Raw genomic sequence first — 19,348 nt, 5'->3', positions numbered from 1 at the left:
AAGCATATGATAAAACGAGATGATACGGAGAACCCAATTGCAAACACCCAAATCAAAATGTCAGAAGAGACACAGTACTTGGCACAATTAATCAAAGGACTACAATCAAAGAATGAGAGCATGGCACAGGATATAAAGGACATAAAGAAGACCCTAGAAGAGCATAAAGAAGAAATTGCAAGAGTAAATAAAAAAATAGAAGATCTTATGGAAGTAAAAGAAACTGTTGGCCAAATTAAGAAGACTCTGGATACTCATAATACAAGATTAGAGGAAGCTGAACAATGACTCAGTGTGCTAGAGGACCACAGAACAGAAAATGAAAGAACAAAAGAAAGAATGGAGAAAAAAATTGAAAAAATAGAAATGGATCTCAGGGATACGATAGATAAAATAAGACATCCAAATTTAAGACTCATTGGTGTCCCAGAAGGGGAAGAGAAGGGTAAAGGTCTAGAAAGAGTATTCAAAGAAATTGTTGGGGAGGACTTCCCAAACCTTCTACACAATATAAATACAGAAGGCATAAATGCCCAGAGAACTCCAAAGAGAATAAATCCAAATAAACCCACTCCAAGACATATTCTGATCAGACTGTCAAATACTGAAGAGAAGGAGCAAGTTCTGAAAGCAGCAAGAGAAAAGCAATTCAACACATACAAAGGAAACAACATAAGACTAAGTAGTGACTACTCAGCGGCCACCACGGAGGCAAGAAGGCAGTGGCATGACATATTTAAAATTCTGAGAGAGAAAAATTTCCAACCAAGAATACTTTATCCAGCAAAACTCTCCTTCAAATTTGAGGGAGAGCTTTAATTTTTCACAGACAAACAAATGCTGAGAGATTTTGCCAATAAAAGACCTGCCCTACTTCAGATACTAAAAAGAGCCCTACCAACAGAGAAACAAAGAAAGGAGAGAGAGATATAGAAAATTTTAACAGACATATATAGAACCTTACATCCCAAATCACCAGGACACACATTTTTCTCTAGTGATCACGGATCTTTCTCCAGAATTGACCATATGCTGGGACATAAAACAAGCCTCAATAAATTAAAAAAAAAAAACACAATTGAATATATTCAAAGCACATTCTCTGACCACAATGGAATACAAACAGAAGTCAATAATTTTTGATTTGTAACTCCACTATTTACTTCCTACATGATATAAAATACACAAACTCTAATGACAAATCAGTGGTTTTTGACTCAATGTAAAATATGTAATTTTTGATAAGAACTATATAAAGGTGGGAGAATGGAGGAGTATAGGAACATAGTTTATGTGTCCTATTGAAGTTAAGTTGGCATCAAAGAAAAACAAGATTGTTATGGATTTAAGAGGTTAATTTTAAGCCCCACAGTAAACACAAAGAAATTATCAGAGAATATGACCACAGAGATGAAAAGTAAGTATGAGTTATGAGAAGTGGGGGAAGGGGCAATGGGGAGTTAAGAAATGAGTATAGGGTTGCTGTTTGAGGTGAAGGGGAATTTCTAGTAATGGATGGTGGGAAGGTGATAGCATTACAATATTTCAAATGTGATTAATCCTAGTAATGGAATGCTAGGGAGGGGTGGAATGGGAAGATTTAGGCTGTATATATATTTTCCACAATTGAAAAAAAAAAAAGAACAGTCTAAATAGATGACAATTGAATGCCAAGGATGATCCTGGATGGAGGAGAGGAGACTCAAAGGGACATAGTTGAGACATAAGAAAAAAAAAAAAAAAAGGAAATATAGAATGTAAGCTTTCTATCAACATTTAATTTCTTCAGCTTCTTAGTTGTCCTTCATGGAATTGCATAAAAGAATGTTCTTGTTCATGGGAATTGTATATGTGAATTATAGTGTTTGTTCAAGGATGTGTGCAGCTTGCTCTCATGTGTACAGAAGACAGAGCAATAGATGATGGTTGACAGATAGGGAGGGAGGGAGGGAAAGAGAAGTGGTGGTGTGACAGCATGTTAAAGTTGATGGATGGGGTATCGGGGGAGGGTCAGGGTATGCTGGAGTTCTGTGTATGGGGTTTGTATTGTTTTTGCAACTGTTCCCATAACTTTGAATTTATTTCAAAATAAAATTAAAAAAAAATATGAATGGACAGTCAAGGTGGTTTCTAAAATGGAAAACAACACTGAAACAAAAAAAAAAAAAATAAGAAGGAAATTAGAACAAAGAGAGGCCATCACAGAAGAGGAAAAATTTCAAAAACATATGTGTATATGTATACATATATTTAATATCCTCAAAGATACTAGAGAATAGAATGCATCCATGAAATAAAAGCAGGTTTCCATAAAAAGAAATATTTGGAAAATAAGCCACTTCTTTAAATAAATATATGAATAAATAAATTCAAAAATTGGAAGACCATATTGAGTAAATCTTCCAAAAGTGCAGCAAAAAGAAAAAAGTTAGATAATAAAAGAGACAGAGTAGAAAACGTGAGGATCAAAAGAAGAGCCATAATGTCCAACAAATATGAGTTCCAGAATGAGCAAACAGAGAAAATACAGGACAGGCAACATCAGTAAAAAGAATATTTTTTTAAAAAACTGAAGAACTTGAATGCCAGATTGAGTGAGTAGCATAGTGGGGAAAAAAAAACAGATGTGTCCACATGTCGAAGAGCATCCTACCATCATGTAATATCAAAGCACTAGGGTAAAATAAAATGCTAAAAACTTCCATAATGAGAAAGGGAGAAAAAAACATACAGAAATACTGCAAAAGAGAGGCTAACCTGCTTATAATTGTGCCTGAGTCTCCCCCTGAGTACCCCTTTGCTGCTCAGATGTGGTCCTCTCTCTCTCTCTAGCTAAGCCAACTCGGCAGGTGAACTCACTGCCTCCTTGCTACTTGGGACCTGACTCCCAGGGGTTTAAATTTCCCTGGCAATACAGGATATGACTCCTGGGGATGAGCCTGGACCCAGCATCGCAGGATTGAGAACATCTTGACCAAAGGAGGGAAGCGAAATGAAACAAAGTTTCAGTGGCTGAGAGATTTCAAATGAAGTAAAGAGGTAACTCTGGTGGACATTCTTATGCACTATATAGATACCCCTTTTTAGGTTTTAGTGTATTGGAATAGCTAGAAGTAAATACCTGAAACTACCAGTAGCCTTAACTCTTGGGGACAATTGTATAACTATGTAGCTTACAAAGGGTGACAGCATGATTGGGAAAGCCTGTGGATCACATTCCCTTTATCCAGTGTATGGATGGATGAGTGGAAAAATGGGGACAAGGGCTAGGTGAAAAACAGGGTGGGATGGGGGGGGTGATTTGAATGTACTTTTCAACTTTTATTTTTTACTCCTATTTTTGTTCTTTCTGGTGTAAAGAAAATGTTCAAGGATGGACTGGGGTGATGAATGCACAGCTATATGATGGTGCTGTGAACAGTTGATTGTACACCATGGATGACTATATGGTATGTGAATGTATCTCAGTAAAACTGAATTTTAAAAAAATACACAATGGACTGGAATTCTAAGGAAATTAGACTTTTTAACAACTACGCTACAAGTTAGAAAAAAATGAAGCAATGCTTTCAATATTTTGGGAGAAAATTTTTCCAAGATGTATTAATACATTCAGCAAACTACTCAAAGCATATGTGGATATGATAAAGATATTTTCAGACCTACAATATTTCAAGAAATTTACATCCCATGTTCTCATTCTCAGGAAGCTACTGAAGAAGTGTTCCATCAGAATGAGGGATCCAGGAAATAGGGCGACTAACCCAGGAGAGAAACAAAGGGAATCTCAGAATGCTGGTAAAAGAAATCTCCATAATTAGAACCATATCCTAGAGAGTAATCCAATTCAAGTAGGAAGAAAGACAACTCCAGATTAGGGGTCTTAAGATAGATAGATAGATAGATGATTTGGAGAGACTACCTAATATATTTGATTATGTCTATGGAGAAAGGATTTTACAGCTGTAGTGGAAAGTTTGAGGATGAATTCATTATAGATACTTAGAAAACTAAACAAATAAAAGGGTTCAATTACTAAAATGTGAGAAAACAAAAATGGTACAAAAGATGTGCACTTATAATATGCTGCATGGCTCAGCTGTGAATAACATTTGCATATCATAATGCATGTTCTTAAAATAGACAGTTTTTACTGGGAGGATGAGAGAGGTATTTGTGTGTGTGCTTGTGTTCATGTGTACATAGATGGCATTATACATGAGCTAAGAAGTCAAAAGATAATGTCTAAAAGTTAGGAATCAAGAAATAGCATTGTATACATATAATATAAAATATAAAAGAAATGTGATGGCACATAATATAAGAAGCAGGCAAAAGAGATAAAGTGTTTGTAGAGAACTAATTTTTTAGTGTAGTATTGTTTCACATTTTTAATTCTATATTTGGATTATTTATTAAAAATAAAATTAAATTGCAACAATTAAATGTAACTGCTGGATGAAAAGAAATATTCTGGTTAGCATTCTCATCAGAAAAAAGTGGAATGAATAAAAAATTAATCAAACAAAAAGAGATTAGGCAATCATAATAAATGGAAAATAGAAAATAAGATAGCAATATCTAACAATTTCTTTAATAATAATAAATGTGAATGGATTAACTAATCAATTGAAACAGGTTCTCACACTGAATTTGAACAATCTGACATTACTCTATTTATAAAACACATATTAAAAAATATCACCCAGCAAGGTTGAAGATAAAGAGGTTGTAAAAGGTATCTAGGCAAAAGCTAACAAAAAGAAAGTAGATGTATCATTACTAATATCAGACAAAATATTATTGAAAGTGAAAACCACTAAGGGACTTGCAGTATTGATAAATAAAATAATTCATCAGAAAGATATTCCATTCGTGAATGTATAAGATTCTAGCAACATAGCTTCAAAATGCATTATACAAAAACTGATAAAACTAAAGGGGTAAATTGACAAACAATCATAGTAGAAGATATTAACACACCTCTTTTAAACACTGACTAACATAAAATAACCAAAGTGTTAATAAGGCTTAAGGGGTGTATTTATACAATTAACCAGTCTGCTCTAAGACTCTGTAACCTATGTACAGAGAAGGTTCCTTCTTTTGGCCCCAAGGAATGCCTCAACAAATTATTAATCATTGATATTATATAAATAATTTTCATGGACCACAATGCAAAAAAGTAGGAAATCAACAACAACAAAAAAAGGTAGCCAAGCCCTTCTCCATTACCTGGTAGATCTGAATTTTACTTAATAAACAACTTGCATAGCACTTATTCTATGCCAGTCATTATTCTAAGCACTTTCAAATATTTGCTCATTTAATACTTACAACAACTGTGGGAGGTAGATACTAATTCCCTCCATTTTACAAATGAGGAAATTGAGGCACAGAGAAGTTAAGCAACTTGTACAAGGTCACAAAGCCAGTAGGTAGCAGAGTGGGACACAACCCAAGCATTAAGATTCTAGGGTCTGAGTTCTTTACTCCTCCATTAAGTAAAATGAGCATCTATATAAACCATGGGTTAAAGAAGAACTAAAAATGAAATTTTTTAAAATGTTTACTAAAATACAGCAAAAGCACTGCATGTCAAAATCAACAAAGCATACCCAAAGGAGTTCTCAGAAAAAAAAATTTATACCTTTGTATATTTTATTGAAAACAAGAATGAAAATAAATAAATGAAGGTTTTAATTCATGAAGCCTGAAAAAGAACAACAAAGTACTCAAAGTAGACGCAAATAATAATAGAAATTGAGGTACAAAAGTAAAGAAAACAGTATAAATAAAAAATGGCATGTAATACAGATGTGGTGTCCCCAGTTTCTGCTATATTCCATGTGCCTGGCAATTGAGAGATATCCAATAAAGTCAATAAATGAATGAGCCACAGTTCCTAGACCATTCCAACTGGAAGGGGCCTCAGACATAGATCCTTCAGCTCTGAGGACATAGAGACCCCAGTGTTGTGACTTGCCTAATGAAGCTACACCCTTAAACATGGTTGGGTTCTGGGGCCCCCTCTGCATTGGTGGTCATGAGGTTCCTTTTGATCCACTGAACAGAGTAGGACCATACCATGATGCAATGGTTTTATTCCTGAGGGGAAACCTCAGATGGTCTAAGTACCATCTATGTGATTATCTTGATGATCCCCTTCTATAATGAGATCCTCAGACATCAGGGCTTTGGATTTTGCTATTGTTTCCTTGGGGACACATTGTGACTTTGGGGAGAGGGACTCAGGAGCTCTGGGGCACAGGAGAATGGTCCTCTCTGACAGCATGCTACCCAGACTTAAAGAGGCAGGGCCAAGGGGGAGAAAGGAGAGCCTGCTGCTGTTTTCTGTCCCTGTTTGCTACACCCAGTTCTGATCAATTAAGGAAAGGAATGAACTCACAGACTCTGGTGGGTTCTATGGTTTTCTCCTAGTCCTCCCCTTTGGAGGATTCTCTGGGTGCTGTGTCTGCCACAACAAAAGGGGTGTCCTGAGCATCGCTGCTCTACACATTGGAGCCTCGCCCTCTGAATCCTGAACGAGCCTCCACCCTGCCAAGGGAGTTGTAAGTCATACGCCATGAGTCAATGAAGCATGAATTCTTGTTCTGTGACTGGATGTGGCCTCATGACCCTTGTCTTCCATAGAATATTGTCAAGTGGAAAAAATGAATATACAGTTAGAATATGCAAAACTTAGAGAATAAAAGCATTATGAATACAGAGGGAACCATTCAGAAAGGGTTATCAGGGCACTAGTCCTGAAGCATCTCAAAGGCTGAGCTTTCAAAGGGTTTAATTTGTCAGTTTGGTCTCCTGTTGTGGTGTCATATTGACTGATTCAGGGGAATACTGTCATGTACCACCCTCTGTCACACTCCTTGTATGCAAAACACAGAGGCAAGAAATGGCACATCTGACTCGTGTTGAATGAACCCAATTTTCCCCTTTTAAAATGGAAAAATCATTTTCCCTGAAAATAGAAATCCCCTACATTTCCTCCTTTTTCCTGCACTGATCTGAACCAGATGGTTATTGGATGACTAGTTGAAGCATCAGTGTTTGATGTGTGCAGGCAGTTCTGGACACAGGGATTCCTGCAGAATTGCTTCAGCCATGGATGAGGGTGGGGATTGGAGACAGCTTACCCGTGCCAATCAACATCCACACCCATACTCCATCCTTGGGATTCCATCCCTGCTTGAAACTTGTGTTTCCTTTCCTGCTATCTCTTTTTCTCCATGTATCTACCGACAGAAGATCATTCTCTAAACTGCAAGGTATTACACAGGTGTTAGCTAGATGAAGACCACTTTAGAAGTCATTCTATGTGAAGCATTGAAGTTAAAACAATGGCCTAAAATAATCATGTTTTGAAAGCTATGATCATCTTGATCAACAGTTACTATTTATTGATGCCATCCTCTATGCCATGTTCTCTGCTAAGTGCCTTACAGGCACCTTCTTGTGTAATCCTCCAATCAGTCCTCTGAGGTAGATATTAATATTGTCTCCATTTGACAGGTGAGGAAACTGAAGCCTAAAGAGATGAGAGAACATTTCCAAGGCCACACATGAAGTAAGTGGGTCTGGGGTTTGAACACAGGAGTGTTTGATTTTGGACCACCCTCATTCCCATACATTTCAGGATCTAGAAATAGAAAAGTGGATGGTGTGGGGAAAGTGAGAATTGGACTTTCTGAACAATGGGGGTTGGAGAAATTAATGACAATGACCGTGAATATGAAAGAGAGAAACACAGAGTATGTGTTTGGATGAGCCTAGCATACAAGTAGAACCCAGATTTATGGGGAGCATGGATAGAGAGGTCAGATGAAGGAGAAGCAAAATTTAATGTATTATCTTCCTGTTATGTATCAATAACTGCACTAGTCAATTTACATATAATAATTCATAGAATCTTCAGAGCAACCCTATAAAGTAGATATTTTTATTGTCTGTTTTTTTTAGATGAGCAAATGAAGATAGGTGAAGTAAGCAAAAAAAAAAAAAAAAATCATCACGTATCCCTCAATTTACATTGAGGTTAAAGCTGAAGATTCCTATAAACATTTTGTTGTTGTTATTACCCTTTTCTTATAATTACTAGTATTTCAAATGATTAAACATTTCCAAGTCTTTATCGTGCTTAACTAGAGACTAGAGAATAAAAGCAGAAACGACCTTCCACACCGAAGGACGGACATTTGGGTATTAAAACAGGTGGTTTAACTTTGGGGCCATAGGAAGGGAAGAGGGTTGCAAAGAGAGTTGGCTCTGGTGCTGAATGTCCTGGCTTCACCTACTAGACTTTCCTCTAGGAAAAATAGCAGTGTCTCATCTCACTGCCTTATTTCAAACATCAGTCCTTTTGATTCTGAACCTTGAGAGGGGATAGTATTGTTTACCGGGGTTTACCCTTTCAGAGAGAGCTGGAGCTGGCCTCTTACCTTCTGGCATAACCCCACGCACAGAGCTCTGCCCCTGGCTTGACCCAGGTTCTTGACACATGAAGATCATTGCCAATCTAAGCCAGGTGAGTCGAGGTGGAGTTCCAGAGCTAAGCATACTCAGTCTAATACCTTCTCTAATCGACATCTGCTTCTACCCTGGCTGGCTAAGTTTTTCCACTAGTTCTTTTACAAAATTACTCTCTTTTTCCCCACCATTACGTCACTCCCCAATCCCTGGGCTGAGGACCCTGAGAGGTGACTCCAAATACCTGGCCATTGTCTGAAGTGTGCCAGAGCTGATGATGACACTGGACCAGCCTACTGTTTTCAGGCTGGATGCTCAACCCTCCCACCACTTCATCTCTTTCAGACCCAGATTCTCTTCAATGTCAAGGTCCAATTTCACAGTGGTGACAGAGTTTACCTTTGAAGGTTTCTCCATTTTTGGGCAGCAGAACAGACTCATCCTCTTTGTGGTCTTTTTGCTCTTGTACCTGTTGACCCTGGCCAGTAATGCTGTCATCTTGACGGTTATCCACCGCAACCGTCAACTTCACACCCCCATGTACTTCTTCCTGAGTGTGCTGTCCATTTCTGAGACCTGCTATACTGTGGCCATCATTCCCCGCATGCTGTCCAGTCTCCTCAGCCCTCAGCTAGCCATCTCCATTCCAGGCTGTGCCACACAGCTCTTCTTCTATCTCATGTTTGGTGTCAATAACTGCTTCCTGCTCACAGCCATGGGGTATGATCGCTACGTGGCCATCTGCAACCCCCTCCGGTATTCAATCATCATGAGCAAAATGACTTGCATACAATTGGCAAGTGGATCCTGGAGCATTGGGCTGAGCACAGCCATCATCCAGGTGTCTTCCGTGTTCAGCCTGCCCTTCTGTGATGCCAATGTTATCTCCCACTTCTTCTGTGACATCCGGCCCCTAATGAAGCTCTCATGTTCTGACATTACCATCAAGGAGCTTATCACTTTGCTCATCAGTCTGTGTGTCCTTGTTCTGCCCATGGTCCTGATCTTCATCTCCTATGTCCTGATCGTCACCACCATCCTCAAGATTGCATCAGCTGAGGGCCAGAAAAAGGCCTTTGCCACCTGTGCCTCACACCTCACAGTGGTCATTGTCCACTACGGCTGCACCTCCTTTATTTACCTAAAACCCAAATCCCAAAATTCCCTTCAGGACAGACTTATCTCTGTGACTTACACTGTTATCACCCCCCTACTGAACCCTGTTGTATACAGCCTGAGGAACAAAGAGGTCAAGGATGCCTTGCTCAGAGCTGTGGGCAGAAAGCCCATCTCTTAGGTGTTGGTCAGTGTCAATAACAATAAAGTGGAAGAGTTTGGTGAGGTTTCACAGTAAGGGATCCAGTCAGGTAAGAGATGGTATGACAGCACCAAGTATCCAGTCTGGGAAGAGTCTGGGAAAGAGAGGGATAGAATGAAACAAGGGAGGAAAAGGTTAATGAAAGGTGGTTGGATTTGCCAAGCCTGATGGATGTAATTACCAAACTGGATGAAAATCAAATAAGATAAAGCACATCCAGGTGCTGTACCATTTTGTTAGATATTATTCCTGTTACCTTGGCACAAGGTATTGTAAACCAGCAGAAAGGTTGGGAAGGTTATATAGTATCATGTCATAGGAATTTGTATATGCTGAAGTTGGCACTGGCATGAAAATCAGAGGCACTAAATATGACAGATTCTCCATTGTTTGCACATAATACTTAGAATGCTATATTTTACACCATGATTAAAGAAAATTCACTCCATTAATTATTCACTTGGTGCCTATGTATTCTAGACAGCTATGTGGAATATAGTCTCAGTCAGTTTACAAGCTGGTTGAGAAGTTTAAATTTTGAGCAGCTTGACCAAAAACTTTAAAAATTACTTCCTCAGCTCAGCAGGTGGATTCACTGCCCTCTCCCCTACGTGGGATATGACTCCCAGGGGTGTCAATCTCCTGACAACATGGGACATGACTCCTGGTGTCAACCTGGACCTGGCATCATAGGATTGAGATACCCTTCTTGACCAAAAGGAGGAAGCAAAATGAAACAAAATAAAGTTTCAGTGGCTGAGAGATTTCAAATAGGGTCAAGAGGACATTCAGGAGGTTATTCTTATGCATTATATAGATATCCTTTTTTAGTTTTTAGTGTACTGGAAAGGTAGAAGGAAATACCTGAACTGTTGAACTGTAACTCAGTATCCTTGATTCTTCAAGATGATTGTATAACTATATAGCCTATACAGTGTGACCATGTGATTATGAAAACCTTGTGGCTCACACTCCCTTTAACGAGTGCATGGACAAATGAGTAGAAAAATGGGGACAAAAAGTAAGTGAATAATGGGGGGTGGTGAGTGGAGGATATGGGATGTTTTGGGTGTTCTTTTTTACTTTTATTTTTTTTCTTGATTTTGGAGAAATGAAAATGTTCAAAAATCGATTGTGGTGATTAATGTACAACTATATGATGGTACTGTGAACAAGTGAATGTACACTTTGGATGACTGTATGGTATGTGAATATATCTCAATAAAATTGCATATAAAATGGCTTCTTGAATATTTGACAATAACAAAAGAATGACTCACATCTTTCATACTCTCCCCTTCTCATGCCCCATAGCTCGGGCTCTGTGTTGCCCTGCCCAGATTCCCTTTGCCAGGCTGATGCAGCCATTCTCAACTGATGTGAGCCTTGGGATGATAACTTCTGATAGCTGCCCTCTTTCTGAGGAATTGCCTTTGGCTGAAGAGGAGCTTCCTTGAAGGTTGACTGTACGTCACTGAGGGGCAGTCCAAGCTAATGACTGACTAACACAGAAAGTGGAAAAGGCTGTGCCCCTCCTTGCCTCAGTAGAGCACCAACTCTAGGGTGCCATTCTACAGTCCTCTGTGGAATCAGGCTGAAGTTAGACTCCAGGAAAGACCATATCCTTGCTTAGCCTTTTTCCCTGCCCCATCCTGCTTCCCTCACTCCATTTTTCCTAAGCGTATTCTCTCAGTTAATCCCTAACACCAGATCCCTATTTCAGGCTCTGCTTCCAAGGGAACCAGAGCTAAGTAAGGTGCTATCTACAGCCATGGAGCAAGCACTCAGGCTCCTCTCTAGAATAATGCTTGGTACATAGTAGATGCTCAATGATTATTTATTAAAAGAAGGAAAGGATGAATGAAGGAAGGAATGAAGGAAGGGAGGAGGGAAGGAAGGAGGGAGGGAAGGAGGGAAGAAAGGAAGAAAGGAAGGAGGACATGTGGACAGTTAAAATACAATTAGCATCAGCAAGAAGGCCTCTCCCTCTTTCTCTTTTATTATTTTATGACTTTCAGTTTGTTTGACCCTTTTCATGATACTCCTTTTTGGTACATTTATTAAATGCAACCTAAAAGCCATACATTATTTTAAGCACTTTCCTCATTTAATCTGCAGTATAATTCATGAGGAAGGTATTTTATTATCCTTGTGGTATAGATAAAGAAACTGAGGCCCACTTAGATTAATTAACTTCCCCAAAGTCACACAGCTAGTATGTGGCAGAATCAGGATTTAAAACTATGGCAATGTAGGGTACGTGATTCAAACCTCAGCAGTAATTAAAGATGAGGAGAAGGAGCCCCATAAATTGTGGATTCACCCATATCTCAAATCCTAATTTGGGGATTTCTTTAGACTTTGGAAATTGGTCTGGAAGTTCAGAAATTGCACATTGGAATGTTGTTCTTATTTCTCAAATATCTTGATGCATTCTTTCTCCACTCAGCACAGCCCCAAAGAGGAAAGGAAACAAAGGAACCAAAATTCACTTCTAAGAACCAATGCCCTTAAGGTAGAAGTTAAGCAATATGATATTGTAGACAGAGCATAGGCTTTGGAGCAAGAGAAGCATGTGTCTTAATCCTAGGTCCACATTTAATTAATTTATAACCTAGGGAAAATTACTTAACCTCCCCGACCTTTCCTATATGCACAGTGGGGCTGATAATATCTACCTCCTAAGGTTACTGTGAGGTGTCAACAAGTTTATGGACATAACATTCCCTGGCATATGGCATGCAACAGCACCTGTGAGTGTTCTTAGGCACCCCCTCCCCACATTTCTCTCTAGGTCACTCTGAAGTCAACATCAAGTTACCCTTGATGTGGATGCAGAGTCCCAATTTTAAAAATAACATTCTCATTTGCAGAAAAGTTCCCTCTCCCCAGGAAGCCCTGACTTTATAAATGGGCTCCCCCCATAGTCCCTATTCCCAGGGTGCACTAAAATCTATTCTCCATAGAATTACTTTCTAGAATTACCTAGAATTAATTCCTGACTGCACCTGCCATGGGTTAAAAAACCACCAGCCACATGTCTGCATTTCTACCCCAGACTCACTCTCCTTATGTTCTACCCACCTACTAGTCCACCAACTGCTTCTCATAGCATTGTTCCCTCTTCTGCCCCTAGTTGCCTCATAGTCACTGCAAGGACTCCCAGGATTCATATGTGTATCAAGTCTTGTATGCAGGCTGAATAAATATTTGCATAAATACATGCAATTATTTTTGATTAGACCATAATTCATTTGAAAGCCCCAATTACTAAAGTCATAGTTCTCTTTCTCATAATTTATTTTTTTCTATCAATAGTTACCAATAGTACAACCATTATCAATAGGGGAATCCATGAAATTTTTTAAAATTTCAAAGGAGTTTTCACATTCAGAAGGGTTGGAAACTCCAGGTCCCAGTGACAAGAATGGGGTGAGGGATGGGTATGAGAGTGGACATAACTTCAGGAATAATGTTGACCTCAGTTAAATCTGTTGTGAGTTCTCCCTGGGGCTCTGGAAGACTACCATTGATAATTCTGAAACATCATTTGGAGATTTGGACCCAGGAACCTAAATTAAATTGAACGTCATAGGTAAACTATAATAAAAACTTCTTGAATGTTGCCCCCAAATAAAGCAGTCCATAGAACTGGAAGAGCTCACAGCTTATTCTGCTGACTTATTAGCCAGCTTTATTTCTATAGTCACCCCTCATTTCTGTCTAGCAACAAATTCCAATCTATATACTGTTGATGGCAGAATAAGTTCCTTAAACATCTCTTAACTGTAAAATGGTGATAATAGTACTGATATCACAGGGTGATTCAGAAGATTAAGTGAGGTAAAAATGTGCACAGGTGCACAATAACTATTAGTTGACGGAAGCTGAATACCTCTCCTTTCCCCGGGCACCACATTGCCACACCATCTGCCCAGTGGCCCATTTCTAAAAACTTCCTAATCTGTTCCAAAGCAATGGCATCATAATACATTAAGCTATTTTGCTCAACTCTACTCCTTTCCTGTTGGGATCCCATAGTCACCAATCTTATCTAATGATGGACCATTAATACAGAGATTCATTTCATCTGATTCATCTGTTATAACAGGAAGCTATGCATATTTATGAATAATCAGGGAGTTGGCATGAATGAACCTGCCAAGAGTAGTTTATGAGATGACTAGTGCTTTCCTCTCCCTTGATCCACACATTCATTCAGCTGCAAGCCCTGTTGATTCTCCTGAAATGTCTCTCACATCTGTCCCGCCTCTCCGGGCCCATGGCCACCCCTCCAGACCAGCCCCAATTATCTCTGGCCTGGTTGCATCAGCAGCATAGTTGGTTTCCAGCCTCTTCTCACCAGCCTGAAATCCGTCTTCACACTGCTTCACCATCAGTCTACCAAATCCCAGTGCTGAGTATGTCTTTTTTTCTAGCAGGGAAGCAAAAACACCAGATAGACAGGAAAAGGGCACAAGGTGGCTGATGGTAAAGAAGTTCATTTCCATAAGAGGCCATTGCTGAGGGACTTTGAAGCCCATGAACAGGAGAGTTAAATGAGAATCACCTGGAAGGCCCTTAAAAGTGGTAAAATCTAAACACTCTAAAATCTTTTGTAATCTAACCTCACTTTACCTATACAATGTGATTTTCCATAATTAACTTGAGTCTAATCAAGGAATGTCTCCTCCCTGCCACACTTGCATTTGGTATTCATTTCATGTTATTATAATTGTCTATCACCTGCAAAAAAATGGTGAGCTCCTCAAAGGTTGATTCAGCATCTCATTCATTTCTGTGTTCTCAGCAGCTAGCACAGGGCCTAGCATATATTTAATGTTTAAAGATAAGCACCACATATCAGAGTAAGCAAAAATGCTAAAGAAGCAATAAACTGACTCATGGAAAGCCTTCAGGGGGAAGTGAATTTTGAGTTGGGTCTTGACAGACTAGTAAATGTTTGCCAAATGGAGAAGGGAAGGCAATTGTAGGCCAAGGGAATAGTGTTCAAAGACTCAATTCTGTTTCCTATCCCCCAAGAGAAGATTCTCTAGTCTATTGACTGAATTTCCAGTGCTGCCACAAGGCAGAAAAACAGGCAGCATGGAATTCTCTCTGAAAGACCCTAGCCAGATTTGACTACTTTTATTCCAAAGAGAAAACCAGAGTCACACACTAGGCAGAGTTTCTGCCTAAAGGGTAAAAGTCCTAGATTTGTAACTATGGATTTCCAAGGCACATCTGTAAAAAAATAAATGCAATCTGATTATTCAGATAAGTTAAACTCTACTAAATAAACCAGCTCCTCCTATTGTTGTTCCTTCTTGAAGCAAAAATGTCTCCCAGGATCCCAAAATGCTAACCCTGAGATTGGGTAATGAGTCCCACACTTAATGAGGTCCCCAGGTACCTGCTGTCTGCATCCTCCCAGACAGACAGTGGGTTTCAGGCTGTCTTCAGGAAGTGACACAGGAGCTCCACTGGCTGTTCCTTGCAGAGCCTCTTCTCTGGCTTCAAACACTTCTTCACACAGTCAGGCTGTCAGGGATGTGCATGTCTCCTAAGTCTGATCACATTCTTCCTAGAAGGGGTTTATCCACTGCCCGCTCAGCCTCATCCCCTGCCACAGGGACTCTTTGGCACCTTCCTTTACCCTGCACTTGCACATTGTGACCAAGGGGGTCCAGCATTTCTGTCTTTTCTGCTCAGGCTCTTTCAGCCCAGCTCTTCTGTTACACCTCTGTATTAAACAGAGACATGTAAGAGCTCTATAAAAGAGGAAATGAAATGAGGCTTTTCACCCTTGGTCTGAGTTTAACTTATTGTAATATGAACAGCTCTTGTCACAGCTAGGAGGTCTCATATGGATGTGCTTGCTCCTCCTTCCCTTTTTTTCCTTTGAAGAACTATAGGGGCCAAGAGTGGAGGATGCTAACAAGGTCATAGCATCCATTCTTCTAACTCAAGACAGACTTCAGCAGATCAGGTGACACTCTAGCCCCTTGTTTCTCAAAGAGAACCCTATTGGTATTTGAAACAGGACAGTCCTTCCTTGGATGGGACTGACCCAAGTATTGCTGGACATTTTGCATCATTAATTGCAAGTTGCACCTGTGCCCGCCATTGTAACAATCAAACGCACTGTCACACATTCCAAGCTTCACCCTAAAGGTGCTATTCCAGAGGCTGGGCCACGGTCTAGTTTATGCCCAACAGCCTTGCAGATGATAAATATCTTAGCCATATATTGCAGTGTCAAATGATTTTCTGTATTGGAAATATTTTCTTTTCCAGTTTTATTTTCCTTTAGCAATCTTAGTGTAAATGATTAACAACTGATTCTCAACTTCTTTTAAATAAACTGCTGTAAACTTGAAGGTCTCCTTGCCTACTAACCTGTACCACAGATGTGTTTTACTTTATGCAAAAAGTCTTTTTCTGAATATGCATAAGCAAATCAGAATATAATTCAAATACCTTACCAGAGCTTAATGTTTAAAGGTATGAAAATATGAAATATTACTTAAATTGGACTGATCACCATCTTCCTACAAAATGATGCACCCTTGGTATATCTCTGGTTTTAATATTCAGGGTCTGCCTTTGCTTTAGTTAAGGGATACTTGAATTTGTTACATCTTCCCTGCTACAATTGTTTACATCTTCAGAGTAAGTGTACACCTAGCCACAAATTGTACTGGCTATAAATTTACCTTGTAGTTTAGGGAAGGTAAAGATGTAGCATAGTTTATTGCATACATGACTCAGTGCTGTTAACTGTCCCCAGACTTCCATCATTCAGACAGCAGTGGGGAGAGGATGGTGGTGGTTGGGTTGCCTTTTTCTTCTTGAAAACAAGATGAAGCTCTCTGACTCTGCTCTGCTTCTGTTTCCTAAAGGATGTGCAAGGAGATTATTCAGAGTCATGGAAGAAAATATGACTCCAGTCAATCCTTAAACAATTGTTTTCAAGCATTTAATTCATGTAGAACCCTCAACTAGTGAGATGCACAAAGATGTAAAAGGTGTAATAAAGTCACATAGGGTTTGTGTGACAAGAGTGTAATGCTGATGAAGATAGAAAATAACCCAAATAAACATGGATTTATAGTACACTTTCATGGAGGGATGAAAATTTGAGTTAGTCTTTGAAGGATTGGAAAGCCTTAAATAAAAAAAGGAAAACAGGAAGGGCATTCTACTTGGGAAGAACAATAGGAAAGAACCAGGAATGAGAATGGTTATGCAGTGAGAAAAAAGGAAACATACGATTCTGGGATGCATAGGAAATGGCCATAGAGCAAAAAGAAAATTAACTGAAGTTAAGTAAACCTAAATATTGATTTTAATCCACTGGGGCATGTATCCCCAGGTTTGTAGCTGAAAACTAAGTTCAATCAATCTTAAAAATCTGCTTAAACTGCTTTATTGAGACCATGTAATGCTTTTACTCTTTTGAGGCTTGGTGACCACTCAAAGAAGAGAGAGAACCACACTCTCATCACTGAGTTTGTTTTCCAGGGTTTCTCCAGCTTCCATGAGCACCAGCTCACCCTCTTTGTGGTGTTCCTTGCACTGTACGTCTTCACCCTGGCAGGCAATGTCATCATTGTGTCCATTATCCAGATTGATCACTGTCTCCACACCCCCATGTACTTCCTCCTGAGCATGTTTTCCACTGTATATACATTGGTCATTCTCCTGAGGATGTTCTCCAGCCTTGTGGATATGAGCCAGTTCATCTCATTGGTGGGCTGGGCCTTGCAGATGTTTTATCTGTAAACTTTGGCATTGCTAACTGCTTCCTACTGACAGCAACATGGCCATTTTCAACCCCTCAAGATACACTGTCATCATGAACAAGAAATGTGTGTCCAACTGGTGTTAGCATTGTTAGCATTGGGCTGACTGTAGCAATGACACAGGGGACATCTATATTCAGGTTACCTTTCTATGCTACAAAGATGGCCCACTTATTCTGTGACATCCAACCTGTGATGAAGCTCTCCTGCATTGACACCACCATCCACGAGATCCTGACCTTGATCATCAGGGTTCTGGTGCTTGTCGCACCTATGGGTCTGGTTCTTCTCTCTTATGTCCTCGTCATCTCCATCATCCTCAAGATGGCCTTGGCTGAGGGCTGGAAGAAGGCCTTTGCCACCTGTGCCTCCCACTGTGGTCATCGTCCACTAGGGCTGTGCCTCCATTACCTACCTCAAGCCCAAGTCAGAGAACACTAGGGACCAGGATCAGCTGATCTCAGTAACCTACACTGTCATCACTCCCCTAATGAATCCTGTAGTGTACACCCTGAGGAACAAAGAGGTTAAAGATGCTTTTTGCAGGGCTCTTGGCATAAAACTCTCCTGACAAGTAGGAAAGCATTATTCTGAGACTGTGAGCATCTACTCTAGACAGGAATATGAGGAGTAAAGCCATATACCCTTGGAACAGAGGCTCCTAGAGACCTGCCCCGTAAGTAAGAAGTGAAAAGAACAGCAAGATCATCCAACTGGGAGTTTGAAAGCTTTAAATTGAACCACTGGGTAAAGCACTGACCCTGTGTTTGTGGGTAAACAAACAGAGGACAGGATAAACCTGAAGAAGATATATGACATTTTGGTTTGTTTGGGGTCTTGAAGGCAACAGAGCGCCCTTTTGAGGAACCCGAATCCAGGGCACATTTTAATTTTTTTCTCACAATCCCTTCCTTCCTGCCTAAGAGTATGAGGGTTTCTCAAAGCTGGGTCCTCGTTGGAATTTGTTTATGCCCAACATATCAGGTAGCAAGTCTTTATGGGCAGGGAGAGTGGCCTCAGGTTGGGATAGAACAGGGGAAATAGATGTCCTCTGGCATCTGCTGCTTTAATTATCCTAGGTTTTAGCAAAACTGCTTATAAAATACGGTGACCATAGACAGTTTAATTAGAGATCCTTGCAATTCCAATCTTGTCAGCCACAATGACAGCCTCTTAAGGGCATATTCCAAAATCTTGCTAAGTCAATTCAGCTGCCATTAATACAGAAAGCATGTAATTAAGACAACAATGATGAACTAGGCTATATGCTATATCCTGAGGAAGCAAAGGTGAAAAAGCCTGTCTCCAAGAAGCTCAAAGTCTGGTGGCAAAGATAAACATTTAAAAGTATTATTTCAATACTTTATGAGGTATGGTATATACAAGGGATTAAAGGAGGACTCAGGAAAGAGAGAAACTGTTGGAGATGTCAGGGAAGTCTTCAGAGAGGAGGTGATCTGGGCTGGTTTTAAAACAAAAGATATCATCAGATGGACAGGCTGGTGGAAAAGAATTCCAAAGGGAAAGAACAATATATTCAAAGGTATGAAAGCAAGGGGAATGTTCAGGGAATGTAAAGTCATTTAGTGTGTACAGATTCCAGGGCATGAGGGGGATAAATAAAAGAATATAAGACCAGAAGGGTAAGCGGGAGTCAGATTATGATGGTCCTGTTTTGCTAAACATAGGAATTTTGACTTTAACTTTTAGACAGTGGGAATCATCTAAACTCAGGAAAACT

The 19,348-nt window shown here is 39.7% G+C and overlaps 1 protein-coding gene and 1 pseudogene across 1 annotated transcript; both read left to right on the top strand.

Annotated features, from left to right (window-relative positions):
- Positions 1-8,845: 8,845 nt before the first annotated feature.
- LOC119516941 (olfactory receptor 10J4) lies at positions 8,846-9,781 on the top strand. The gene has a single exon (XM_037813478.1). It carries the CDS (start codon positions 8,846-8,848, stop codon positions 9,779-9,781), a length of 936 nt encoding a protein of 311 aa, XP_037669406.1.
- A 5,401-nt stretch (positions 9,782-15,182) lies between these two features.
- On the top strand, positions 15,183-18,178 carry LOC119512515 (annotated as a pseudogene).
- Positions 18,179-19,348: the final 1,170 nt, after the last annotated feature.

The sequence above is a fragment of the Choloepus didactylus genome, chromosome 2 (genome assembly GCF_015220235.1).
Source record: "Choloepus didactylus isolate mChoDid1 chromosome 2, mChoDid1.pri, whole genome shotgun sequence".
In the NCBI taxonomy this organism is placed as follows: domain Eukaryota; kingdom Metazoa; phylum Chordata; class Mammalia; order Pilosa; family Megalonychidae; genus Choloepus; species Choloepus didactylus.
This window is presented reverse-complemented; position numbering and strand designations above follow the sequence as displayed.